At 42.1% G+C, this 12,531-nt stretch overlaps 1 protein-coding gene across 7 annotated transcripts in view; it reads left to right on the forward strand.

Annotated features, from left to right (window-relative positions):
- Positions 1-12,531, forward strand: part of LOC119186565 (protein unc-13 homolog B) — a 353,376-nt gene that overhangs the window by 290,293 nt on the left and 50,552 nt on the right. For 5 of the 7 annotated variants that reach the window (XM_037435100.2, XM_037435113.2, XM_037435108.2 and 2 more), the window contains 3 exons: positions 159-378; positions 3,245-3,365; positions 10,894-11,000. In XM_037435100.2, coding sequence (XP_037290997.2) covers positions 159-378; positions 3,245-3,365; positions 10,894-11,000 — 448 coding nt within the window. Of the gene's footprint in view, positions 1-158; positions 379-3,244; positions 3,366-9,427; positions 9,535-10,893; positions 11,001-12,531 lie in introns of all 7 variants that reach the window. The other 2 variants (XM_075893388.1, XM_075893351.1) reach the window with 1 other exon arrangement.

Here is a 12,531-nt window from a genome sequence, read left to right on the forward strand (position 1 = left end):
ATATATATATATATATATATATATATATATATAGTGTTAAATGTGTAAATACATAAACTAGATGTCCAAGCTTACGTATTAATTAAGATTAAAGTAAACTCGACACCCTGCGTTGGGCTTCCTTAGATGAGAGGAGTGTTGTTCTTCGTCCTCCGCAGAAGACGCACGTGTACAAGAAGACGCTGCAGGCGCTCATCTACCCGATCTCGAGCACGACGCCGCACAACTTCCAGTCTTGGACGGCCACGTCGCCCACCTACTGCTACGAGTGCGAGGGCCTGCTCTGGGGCATCACCAACCAGGGCCTTCGCTGCACCGAGTGCGGCGTCAAGTGTCACGAAAAGTGCCGAGACCTGCTCAACGCCGACTGCTTGCAGAGTGAGTCGGAATACGTGCGCTCAAAGAACGAAAAAAAATAGCGTTTAATTAGTAGATAAATAGCACGATGTAACTGCACGTACATACGCGTATTTCTGAAAATTTTTGGTTGACCGTTGGCGAGTAGTAACATTTTCCCGTTACAAATTCCGTAGACAATCGAAGCAAAGCGTAGAAGGGTGGGCGCCGTAATCGATAGCAAACAGGTGGGCGTTGTCCCGTTTCATCATATGGGGTGCAGACGTCTTTTCTAACCGCCATTGGTGTTCAACGCGGAAAGTACTCGGTTTGATACCCAGTCCCGCTGGGACCCCGCGGGTTTTTCTAATGAAGAGAGAGAGAGGTAACGTGGCCTGGCGCTCGGTGTAGTAGGCTCATATCTCTAGAATACGGCTTCTGTTGCCGCTTTATTCTCTCTTCAATGTCACGCTTCAATGTGCAGGGCCGATAAAACTATAGACATACTCTGTTTAGTTGGCTTACGCGTTGATTTTACTCACTGCTGATGCATTATTGTCACTGACGCATCGATTTTCGGGAGAAACCGCAACATTTTTTTTTAACTGCAGTATACTGGGAAAACAGAGTTAAGCCGTAAGTATAGCCCTTCGGTCATCGGTTCTACAGTGTTCACCCTCCTGTTTTTATGCGTATTCAGGTCCTCAACGGGGACAATGATGAAGACTCAGCTCTAGGCATCTGTTTTCCGTCGCACGAATATTACACTCGTCAAAAACGCGATGGCGCTTGCGGGTGCGCGCGTGCCAGTCTTGCCATATGGCTTCTTCGATAAGCTGGTGCGTCGGGTTCTTTTTTTTTTTTTTCGCTAGCCACAGTGGCAATGACAAAAGCTGGTTCTACAGCTCCCTCTCCCCCATCTAAACGTGCGCCTGGTTCTGTAATTAGAGCGCACAAACTGTCAGCTCATCGATAGTTTGTGCGGATGGTGCAGCATCCGGTACGTTACAGTCGTGGCTGCTAGGCGTCAGAACCGGTTTTCGACCGCACTCGTTTGCGCTTGTCTTTACTCTACAGGGCCAAATGCCACATGCCCTTTGCCACGGTGGCAGCCACATCCGTCCACGTCGCCGCCCTCCCATTTCCTAGCTCCCTCTTACCTGGTGAGCATTGTCGCCGCTCGTTTCCCCTCCGGCGTTGGGCGTTCAATCATCGACGCGTTCTTGTCTAATTTGTGGCACTCTCTTCTCTCCGTTCTCCCGCATTGCCAGCTTCTTCTCTAGGGGTGCCTGCTGTTTGCTTACTTCCTTCTCCGGGGAGCTTCCGAGTCAGTATTTTCTTGTTGCTAATATTGATCCACTTTCCTCGCCGTTCCCGGTATGCGCCCTGTTGCTCTCTCTCTCTCTCCTCATTCTTCTCTCTGTTTTTTCTCCTAAGTCTTATTTTTTGCATTGCTTCCTTGGCTTGGCAATTCTCGTTTGCCATCAGTATTCCATCGGTTATCTGTTTTCGCTTGCGACAGGGCCACCTTTTCTTTCAATGTATGCCTTGATTATTGCCGGCTGTTCTATGTTCATTGCCTTTATAACAATGCCCTGCGGTGGCAAGATGGTGTCCTCTGTCATTTGGCATACTTTCGTCGCCATTCGTTTATAGCTCGTCTACTTTTATTTTGTACCCGAAAGCAGTTCGTGTGTGCTTGCGTGCGTGCCATACATCGCAAAATCTGCACCATACATTGGCGTCATAAGCATCCCCCCCCCCCCCCCCCCCGAAAAGAAAGCCCGCGCATGCCTATGGTGTGTGCTTGTGTTCCAAGTGTCATGTCGCATGGTGGATGAAAGCCTAAGACGAGGCTGAAAATGCTCAACACCAGTAGAAAATAAACTTACAAGGTTTAAAATAATATAAACTGCAGAAAGAACCGAGATACATTTGCAACAATTCACCTAATATCGCAGGGGAACGCTTCTAAAATACCCTGTTGGTACCTGCGTCGCTTAGGAGAGAGCGCCAACGCCTCGCCAAGCGCGCTATTCCCTAGGTGGTCGCAAGCGCTGGGTTAGCTGGGATGCCCGCACTATGCACTTCCTCACGTTTGTTCCACGGTATAGGGGAGCTGCCTTCAGCGCAGGATCTAGAACCACGCCAAGACGTGCACATGAACTATATCATCGCCACGTGAACCACGGATATTTCGGGAATTTTTATCACAGTTTCGCCTCGTTGTGCAAGTTTGCGCGAATCTTGTTATCATTCCCTAAAATACGTGGAAAAAGTGGTGCTGATGAAAGAAAAATTTTTAAAGCTTTATTCGGTAGGTTTTTTTATTATTCTTTCTATACGTCCTGGGGAATCCTGTCCTGTAAAGGGTGCACCTCCCCATAACAGCCATGCGTGCAGGAAAGCCTTATGAGGTTTTGGGAGGGGGGTGAGAGATTTCTCTTAAAAATACATCTTTTCGGTTTGCTTCCTTGGGCTTAGTTTGCGATATTTCATATATTAATTTACATTACTTGTTTTAAGATCAATGAAGCCATACCGTTCAATGAATCAATACTTTGATTATTCCTACTTATTTAAATACATGGTATTGAAAAGTGGTTCTAAGCAGCCACTAAGGTTGTTTGAGCTATATATCTTTTATTCAAAGAAGTAAGGTAGTAAAGATTGAAATCAAAGTGTGCATCTCGGTTTCTATTCATCTAAAAAAATTGCCAAAAGCTACAGGTCACTACAATATCTATGTACTGAATTTGCCGTAAATGGCTCATCATGCTACTTAACTGGAGGCTTTTCACAGCACCTCAACCTTCGTCTAAAAAGCACAATTGCGAAGTGCATAATTGATTGATTGATTGATTGATTGGTCAATGTTTTAATCTTGCTTCTATAATTTATTCAACAGGGGCAGCGGAAAAAAGCAGCAAGCATGGTGCCGAAGACAAAGCTAACAACATTATTATGGCAATGAAGGAGAGAATGAAGATTAGGGAGCGCGATAAGCCAGAAATCTTCGAATTGATCAGGTAGGTTGTCAGGATCCTCGTTAATCCATCCAGAGAAATGATTGTGTCTTGAACATGGTGCCCCTTCACGGAACAAGAATCTGTTTGTCTGCTGACTAACCTGCTGACTAACAGGCTTAGAGAAAGTGACTGTCAGTACTGTACCAACTTTTTATTTTTTGCATGCGCATCTGCTATCTCTGAGTGAAATGTAGCTTATGGGAAATATCATAGGTAGCATGTTTCGTACTAATTCTCTTGGACAATGCGACTCTTTATTAGCTTCATGTTTACAACATTAGTCAGATATATGCTATACAGGAATATATGGCATTAGGCACGTAGCCAGGATTTTCTTTAGGAGGCGGGGGGGGGGGGTATTAGAACAAAATGGGAACAAAGTGGAATGCTGCTCAGTGATAGAAAAGAATTTTTGACACTGCTCTAAAGCTAGTGCATGTAAGCCAGAAAGAATGCTTTCCTACCAAATAATCTCGACCAAGAAGGCCCATACAGAGTCAGTAACTGGAAAATGAGTGACAAAAGGAAAAATAGAGGGGTGGGGGAATGCAAGGGAACTGTTCGTTCACTCACCCATGTGTGGCGAAAAAAATATCAGACGCTTTCTCTGCCGAACTTCTCACACTCTGTCTTAACAGCAGGCCTGCGAGAAGAACGGGAACCATCTTATGGCAGAAATTTTCAAACAAAGAACGTGCACACTCAGGAAAACAACTTTATTGAACAACAAATAACTAAAAGACCAATGCTTCCCTGACACAAAATAAGCAGACTGTCAACATTCATTTTCGCAAGCAATCTTGAAGAATGACATTGCCAATGGTTTTGGGATATAGTAAAGGTCAATGCGAAAGAAAAAAAAAAACGAACATGTAGCCTGGGTCAAGACAGCAGTTCACACTACAATCTTCATGTGTCGCGGTTTTTTCATAAACACAGCGATAACAGTCTACACTAACTTGCATCAGGTGAATGGACATACGGGCCAGAATATCAAGTCGCATCTCTGTCGTTCTGTTCTTCAAATATGTTTTCACTTTGTTGAGAAGCTGTACTGTTGAGCAGCTGTGCTGACTGGGAGCATTGGCAATATCTTGAGGAATGTGTTAGTGTTCGGAAAAGGGCTTTGTCGCATTCAGCTAAAGTGTCCGTCGCAAAGCAGGAAAATTTGTCCTCTTGCATGGCTTCCCATTTAGTTTTCTAGATTTATCATTCACATTTTACTGTAAGGATATGAGCTGAAGTCATATCTCTAAGGTAAAAAATCGAAGGCTGGCTGCACATATTTAAATTTACCTTTGGAGGCATGCTTTGAGAACACAAATTGCAAACTTTGCAGTGTTTTGCGATGGTTTGTAAAGAGCCTTTTGAGGGAAGCTTTCAGGTCATCAATGTACAAAATAAACAAGGCTCACTTGTAGTACTCATCCACAGAACTACAATCATAGCTTTCCCGGTATCTCTGCGTTCCTACCACCCGCAGAATCTTGCACTTCACTCCAAACTCCACCGTTCTGTCTCATCATAGAGAAAACATTTCGTGGAATTTTGCCTCCGCATTAGTTCCTATCCCTTCCACCTGAGTGTGCATCGAGGGAACCTCCTTTAAGGAAACGCTCATGTCAATATATGGGCTCTGCAAATATACAGACAAGTGGTGCGGCAGGCCTAGGAATGTCTCGCTAACAGCGAGGCATTTAAGAAAGTTGGGGGAACAGATTCACAGATGGAGGCAATGAGCGATGGACACTGTTGTTTTCATCCTCGCCACCGGGTCATCGAGCCATCAGATTGGCACGACTGTTGAAGAGTATCAATACGACTGTTGAAAAGGATCAATACAAAGTATCAGTGCGACTGTTGCAAAATATCAATATATGATGCCGTGGTAGCTGCGACAATTTTTGAAGGGGGCCGCTGAGGAGGAGACATGTGATCACCTCCTACTTCGAAGGAGAACAAACTGTCAGCACTGCTGTCTAGGGGAAGTGAATCGTCAAGCCGTTGATTATGATAGGAGATTCACGCAGACCAGTGTGACAAAGCCCAGATGTGATGAACATCCAATTTGTTTTGATTACAAATGCGACATGTTAATTACTTGCTGTTCTTTTTGAAGTCAAGGATTGCCGCATTGCTGTTTCTGTAAATAATAAATACAGAACGTTCGAGCGAAGTGCCCTTGTACGGTGGTGGAACCGAACCAACACATGCTTAGGCTACGATAACTTTCCTCGTTTACCAGTGTCAACATGATGGAGTGCATCCAACGAGCGCCAATATGGCAGAACGAAAGCTTGAGAACAAGAAGCGACACATCAACTCATGCAATGTCGAAGCGGCTCGTCTGTCCCAACGCACGAAAGCGATTCATTGCGTCCGTCGCTCTTTTTCATAAGACCTTGCCGTAAATGAGCAAAGCCATATCGCAGGCGAGTCTTGTGTGTGTTCAGCACCCCACCCCAAAGCAATTATTTGACAACCTTAGAAGTTTCAGCCACCACACATATGAGGAAAGTTTCTATTTCCTAATGTAAATGGAAACACAAACGATGTGGTACCACACATACGACATGAATAACAACAGTGGTCATCTGCTTACTTTTCCGAAAGTAATGAGCAAGTCCGCCAACTAAAGCACTTCTGTCGGCACGCAATGGACTAATAACTAGAGAGCCACATACACACTCATTCTACAGTTGGGTGTCCTAACTGTACAAATTGTTTACACTGTTTACTCTTTTCATTACACAGGCACTTGCCCAAAGACAGAGGCAGCGGACAAAGGGTCAAAATGTTTGCATAGGCACGAGTGGGGTCGGACGGGTAATGGGTCGTTGAAACCATCGCATTGTTTGAAGCTCCCTTTTCCAAGCTCTCAGCGTATGGAGTGCCTTTGGCTGTGTATCTCGGTGGGCGGTCTTTGGCATTATGTAGAGATTATGTGGTCATAGGCTTTTGGATGTCTTTTTTTGTTGTACAGCCAATGGTTTCGCTAACGCCTCAGATATGCGAGTAATTGATGTTTCTTTTATGGTGTTGATACACGGGCCGGTCGCTGGATTCCCCGGCGAGCATTGCCGTGCTTTCAGAATGAAGGTTCTTTATTAGCTGTTCTTAGTTAGTTCCTTAAGTAGCATTTCCTTTTAATTAGTTGAAAAGTGCACGTGGCCAATTGTGCCTGTGCCTCTATACTCTAGCAATATTGGCCGACTGGAAAAATTTTATGGGGGGGGGGAGCTGGGTCTTTCTTTGCCTACGTGCCTGGCCTTATTTTAAGATAATAGGGCATTTATATATTAGCTTTTAAAACTTTAGACTGGTATAGACATTATTTTTAAGGAGTCATATTTATACTTATCTGATCATTACATTAGTTTATTGTTCTTTTGTATATTTATAATACAGATTACATTCATTAATATGGCACCTCCTTGTTTATGAGTTAACCAATTCATATGCTAGTGCCCGCGTTTCTTTGGCAAGACAACACCAACAATCTCGAGCATAGTTTGCTGAATGCTGAGTAATCCAACTTAAGTTGGATCGCTGACTAATAGAGAAAGAGTGCTGTGCATAAGTTGTAAACTGCATTTTATAGTGTTCAAACTAATCCAACTGTACCATTGATGCTCTGCTCAATCCACATGCCATATATACATAAAAAGAGTCAAAGAACAATGATATGAACAGTCCGTGATATTGCAAGAAAAGCGCTTAGGTGCTCAATGTTTATTTTTGTCGAAACAGCGATAAAATAAACAAGGACTAAGGAAGGGAAGTACACACACAATGTTGTTCTGTTTACACAGTTGCAGTCACCGGTAACATCATGGTTGTGAGCCAGCACACATGTGTGTACTGCCCTTATTAGTACTTATCCTTTTTAGTGCTGCTTTGTCCAAACACAGCTCACACTGCCAGAGAGGCATGCATGTGAAGAAAATGCTAACCTCATTTCATGCTAAGCGTAGGTTTCATGAGATTATTTACTGAAATATTTGATCTGCAAATTACCACAGTGATGTGTTTTATTTTATATGCGGCTTATCTTGAGCTTTTTGTGACTTTTTTTATAAAGTCACCGTAGTTGATGTTACCCATACCATATGAACGGTGAGCATTAACGTTCTCATGGCTTTGACCCACCGAGATTTTCTGTGAAATCTTTTTTTTGTATCGCTGATACCAAAACAAGCTGTGCCTTTTATTACAACAGGATATGTGGCTGTGCTGTTGTTTACAGCATTAAATGATTGCATGAGCAGATGTCAGAGCTACTTGTACTGTTGATTTTTGGTGATTCACTTTCATAATAGGCCTTATAGCAGCAGGCATATTTGAATATATTTAAGGTAGGTAAAATTTTGCATTTTTAATGTAATTATACACATTCAACTTCTTGATCAAATAATTCGACAATACCTACTGCTCTGTATACCAATCTGCACTATTCATTTTTCAAAACAGCTTCTTCACTTATGTTTTGCTACATTATAATCTTGAGATTTTTTTTATCATATAGTATGGTTATTCAGAGGCTTTTCAATTAAGTCACTTGCTCTTTGACTAAAATTGTAGGCCGGAACAGTACAAAACAAGTCAAGGTATATAGTATAGAATGAATGGCCTTGATTGTAAATACACCTGTAGTTGAAAATTTTTGGGCAACATTTCACAACCCCTTTAACATGTACTTCGTGCATCTGTGTCTGTATACATTGCAGGAAATCTATGCCAGCTTTAACATATTCATTAAGTGGAGTAGGTACTATGTAGGATAATTCATCTTTGGAGTCTGTTGTTCTGGTGGTTTTTATTTTTAGCATTTTTTTATTTCATGTATTGAGCAATGTAATATTTGGCTGTAATTGAGAGAGGTTCTGCAAAAAAATTCGACTTTTTTTGGCTTTGTGCCCGATTGCTAACGCACACAATAATGTAGTTACTGTATCAAACAATTGGAAAGTAGCACCATATTGCTTTTTTACATATGTTGTGCAGCTGTCCTTTTCTTCTTTCGTACAAACATTCACATTACAATTATGGCAATGATGATGTTTTACCACTTTTTCATTGCATTTTTGCAAATGACTATGTTAACATGTTTTAAAATTTAAGTTTATTGCTGTTGTGCATATTATGCTAGGTAAATACAGATTTATAAAGTCAGTCACTTAATTTTATAGAAAAGTAAAGCTGCAACTGCACGCAGCATGTCACTAAATATTCATAATATTCATAGCCTAACTGGTGGCCATATCCAGAAATAATGTGATCGTCGTAAATCTTTTGCAAAGATATCATGCAATGCCTGTTGAGTGTTTACCTCTTTCTTGATTTCAGTAGAGTTGCATTGTTTGTGACAAAGTTGTCACTATCTCAGGATCTTTATGTATATTATAGTGTTCTTTTTACCAAACGAAGTATCTAAGATTGTGACTGTTTTACGGTGAGATGCTAGAAATGTGCACACTCACTTTTGTTACACTGTTTAGACATTACACGTAATAAAGCGTTTTGAACTGCCAGGTACAACAGGGACTGCAGCACTACTTATAACATATCTTTTTACTATGACAATATCAACTGTGTAAATTAATGTTGCTGACAAGTTGACCAGCTTGTAAATTCATAAAAACGACACCGTTAAGGTTGTTTAAGCTGCATTTGTAAGCTCTTTCAATGTGCAAGTGCAAACTACGGGGGTGATCACTTTCTTGAATGTCTGCCATTGTAGATGGAAAGTTGGTGCAGTTTACATCAAAACCTTACGTTGCATGAAATTTTGGACAAGGCTTAACATTTCTTTAACCTGGACATGCAGCCTGGAATTTAGATGTGCAGCCTCTATGTGCTAGCACAGGGGACAAACATAACTTCATGCTTTCTTACCAGCTAGCTTCAAGCTAGAAATTGGTTCACATGGAGCTTGTTCACGAAACTGACATCTTTACAACATGTAACATTGACTGTTCTTTATGTGTTTGCATGTGCCGTTTGCCGTTCTAAAGTGGGCAAGTGACGTGTGAGCATGTGTGTGAACTTTGCTAACGTTGTAGGGCCGTATTTGGCGTGGATGTTAAGAGCCACACGGGTCATCAGAGGGCAGTCAAGCAGAGCGTGCTTGACGGAACCTCCAAGTGGTCGGCTAAAATTGCCATCACCGGTAGGTCCAACGTGTCAAAGTCCGATCATATTAGCACTGATAATGTCACCAGCTGAACGTGTACAGGTGCAAGACTCCGTGCAAAAGCTTCGGTGGTAGTAAAGCGTGTTGGTGTTTTTATTGGCGTATATGTCTTGTTAGCCAGAGGACGTTGGGTGTAATGCAGCAAAAGAGGTGGTTTGTGGAACTCTTATTTCATGAAATATTTACTGAAGACAATAGGGAATAAAATTAAATCTCTTGTGAGTTCTTGAACTGTGTAGGAGAATAAACCTCCACCAAGACCAGTTTTTCTGATGTGTGCTTCCACTAGCAGTAATTAGCTGTACTTCGCAGCATCCTCTGGTTCTGTGCATTGAAGTGTTTCGTGCAGACTGTGTAGCCACCTGTAGGATTACAACGGGCAGAACTGCGCACACATGTTCACTGAAAAGAGAAACCGACGTTGGACGCAAGAGGCTATCCATGGAATTGTGTGATCCCAAGGCAAAATCCTGTTCTCAGCCGATGCACATCATTGCTGTGAAGGACATTTCCCCGTCGCCTCTTTTCCCTGCTTGCCAAGAGCAATGTGGTGTGGTGTTTGTGGTGGTGTGAAGTTACTGCTTTTGCGTCGGTGTTGACAGGCAACCCTTTCCCCTCCACACCTGCCTTGTGCTATCGTAACCCACTCATGGCTGTGCTTTGTTTTTTTGTTGGGTGTCTGAAACTTACCTCTGAATGGTTCCTTCACTTTCGTTTGCGCAAGTTGTTGTCTAGTGATCTGCCTCGTGTCTCATGCAAAAACCTCTTGTGCACATTCTCCGAGTTTTGTGTGTGCCACGCAACAGTTTTTCGTGCAATCGTGTGACACTTGTGCAACTATGACAACTGTGTTGTTGCATTGCAATGCCAAACGAAAGACACACTTTTGAAGCATGTTTCAAGTTCAATGGTTTGTATCACTACAGAACTGTGTTTATGATTTTGTTACTCGCGCCCATCATGAAAAGAAAATATCCTGCATTTGATGAAGCCATGGTAAGATTGCATGTAGCATTATAAGTCAAAGCTGGACATTATCATGATTTGCAACCAACTCTCTTATTTCTTTTTTTTTTTAAGTATAAAATGTATTTTGGCATTTATCCACATGGTGCCTAATATTAATAATCAAACCTTGAATGGGTATATAGCTTTCAAAAAATATTCACGAGAATACTGCTTAATGCTGCCTGAAAGTGTGTTCTATGCATTACCTTTTGGCAGCAAAATTAGCAGGATGACAAAGATCTCAAAAAAAACCACACAGATTTCATCAGATTATGGCAGCCTCTAATTGCAGCAAAGATCGAGAGCCACCTTCTGCTACTATTGCAGGCTGACTTTCTCGATTGATGCTGACAGTCACATTGACGCCCTCCAGCAAGCTGAAGAATCCATCTTCGAGGGCACGTCGAAGTGGTCGTGCAAAATTGCCATCACAGGTACCAGCGTCATGCCAGCCGCCCTCATGTGGCCAGACTCTCTTTTCTTCTTACCTCAGAACCCATCTCATTTGGTTTTCTGCTTATTTTTTAAATGTCACTTTCTTAATGCTGCATAACGTTAATTTGTTTTATAGCTCTATCCCTTATTTCAATTTTTACGCATTCTTCCTTGACTATTACAAATGCAAGGAATGTGCTTAGGCTGGTCATGGCTGGTTCTGGCTGACTGGTGCATTTCGCTTGGGAGTACTGGCATTTTGTGTCTGAACACATTGAAGCAAGCAGTCTACAGCTGTGATTTCTTGTTATAATTGGCCCCTAGAGTTTTTTTTATTTTTTTTTTATTTTTTTTTTGAAAAAGGTAGTTTGACTAAACATGAGTTTGATATTTAGATACAATATTTTGACTTTTGTTTTATGGCAGTCATTTTTGTTTTGCAATACATAAGAAGTCTCCTATAAAAGGGTTATAATAACAGTTATTATTATAATTATTTCTGTTACTATGATTAGTACCATTACTATTTGATTCCTGAATTACTCTTGAAACAGTCGTAATCTGACACCATAGTGTAAATGAAGCTCTCCTATCATAAATAAGATACATCGCATTCAATCAAGTATGAAACCAGATTTGCTGTATACACAAATTATGAAAGCGCTTTCAGGCACAGAATGCCGAGACTCAGGTGAAAGCTTAGTTATAGCTGAAGGCTGTGTTTTTCTGTTCGCATCACAGCCTGCTTGTCATCCGTATCTCGGAAGTTAATCCTTCCACATACTTCCTTTGGCTCTTGCATCTCATGGCTATACTCGCGGACAACTTTTCTTGGCAATGAAGAGGATGCTACGGAGCCAAAGTGGGCATGTGTCACTGCTGAAAAAAATAGTCCTGCAATTGCGACCGTACTATCCACGCGAAAATTATAAAAACAACATCACTTTATATTCTAAGGGATGTTTTTAAGGAGACGCAGCTCACACCAATGACATATTCATAATTCTTTTATTTCATGCAGTGTCATATTGCGTTTTTGCACTTGCGAAAACGTCGCTCGTTTTACTTACACCTCACTGTCAAAATGGCATCTTCGCCTTTCGGTGAGCGCTCGTCGCCATCCAGTCATTTCAACGACTACTTGGAGGAGGAGTACAACGACTGGTCTACTTGGGAGGAGGAGTACATGTCTAGTATCTCCGCTCCCGTAGCTTTCCCTTCATTGCCAAAAAACGTTGTCCGCGAATATAGAGCTACTCCATCTAGTATCACTAGTAGGAGGAGACCTGTAGAGGCATGGGTTCTGCCCCCTCCACACCACACGTGGGTGCACTGTCCACTTTTATCTGGGCTTCTGTTTTCGATCCTTTCTTGGGTGGCATACCCTTACGAGCACAGCATGACGTATCCTCGAATAGATAATCTGGAAGGGAGAGCTGGCTTGGAAGTTTATCAGCCGTGCTTCTATGTTATACCTCTAATTTATTCGGCGGTGGGTGTGTAATAAGCAGGAGTTCTCACGAACGAAAA

This window comes from Rhipicephalus microplus, chromosome 1 (genome assembly GCF_043290135.1).
Source record: "Rhipicephalus microplus isolate Deutch F79 chromosome 1, USDA_Rmic, whole genome shotgun sequence".
NCBI classification, from domain to species: domain Eukaryota; kingdom Metazoa; phylum Arthropoda; class Arachnida; order Ixodida; family Ixodidae; genus Rhipicephalus; species Rhipicephalus microplus.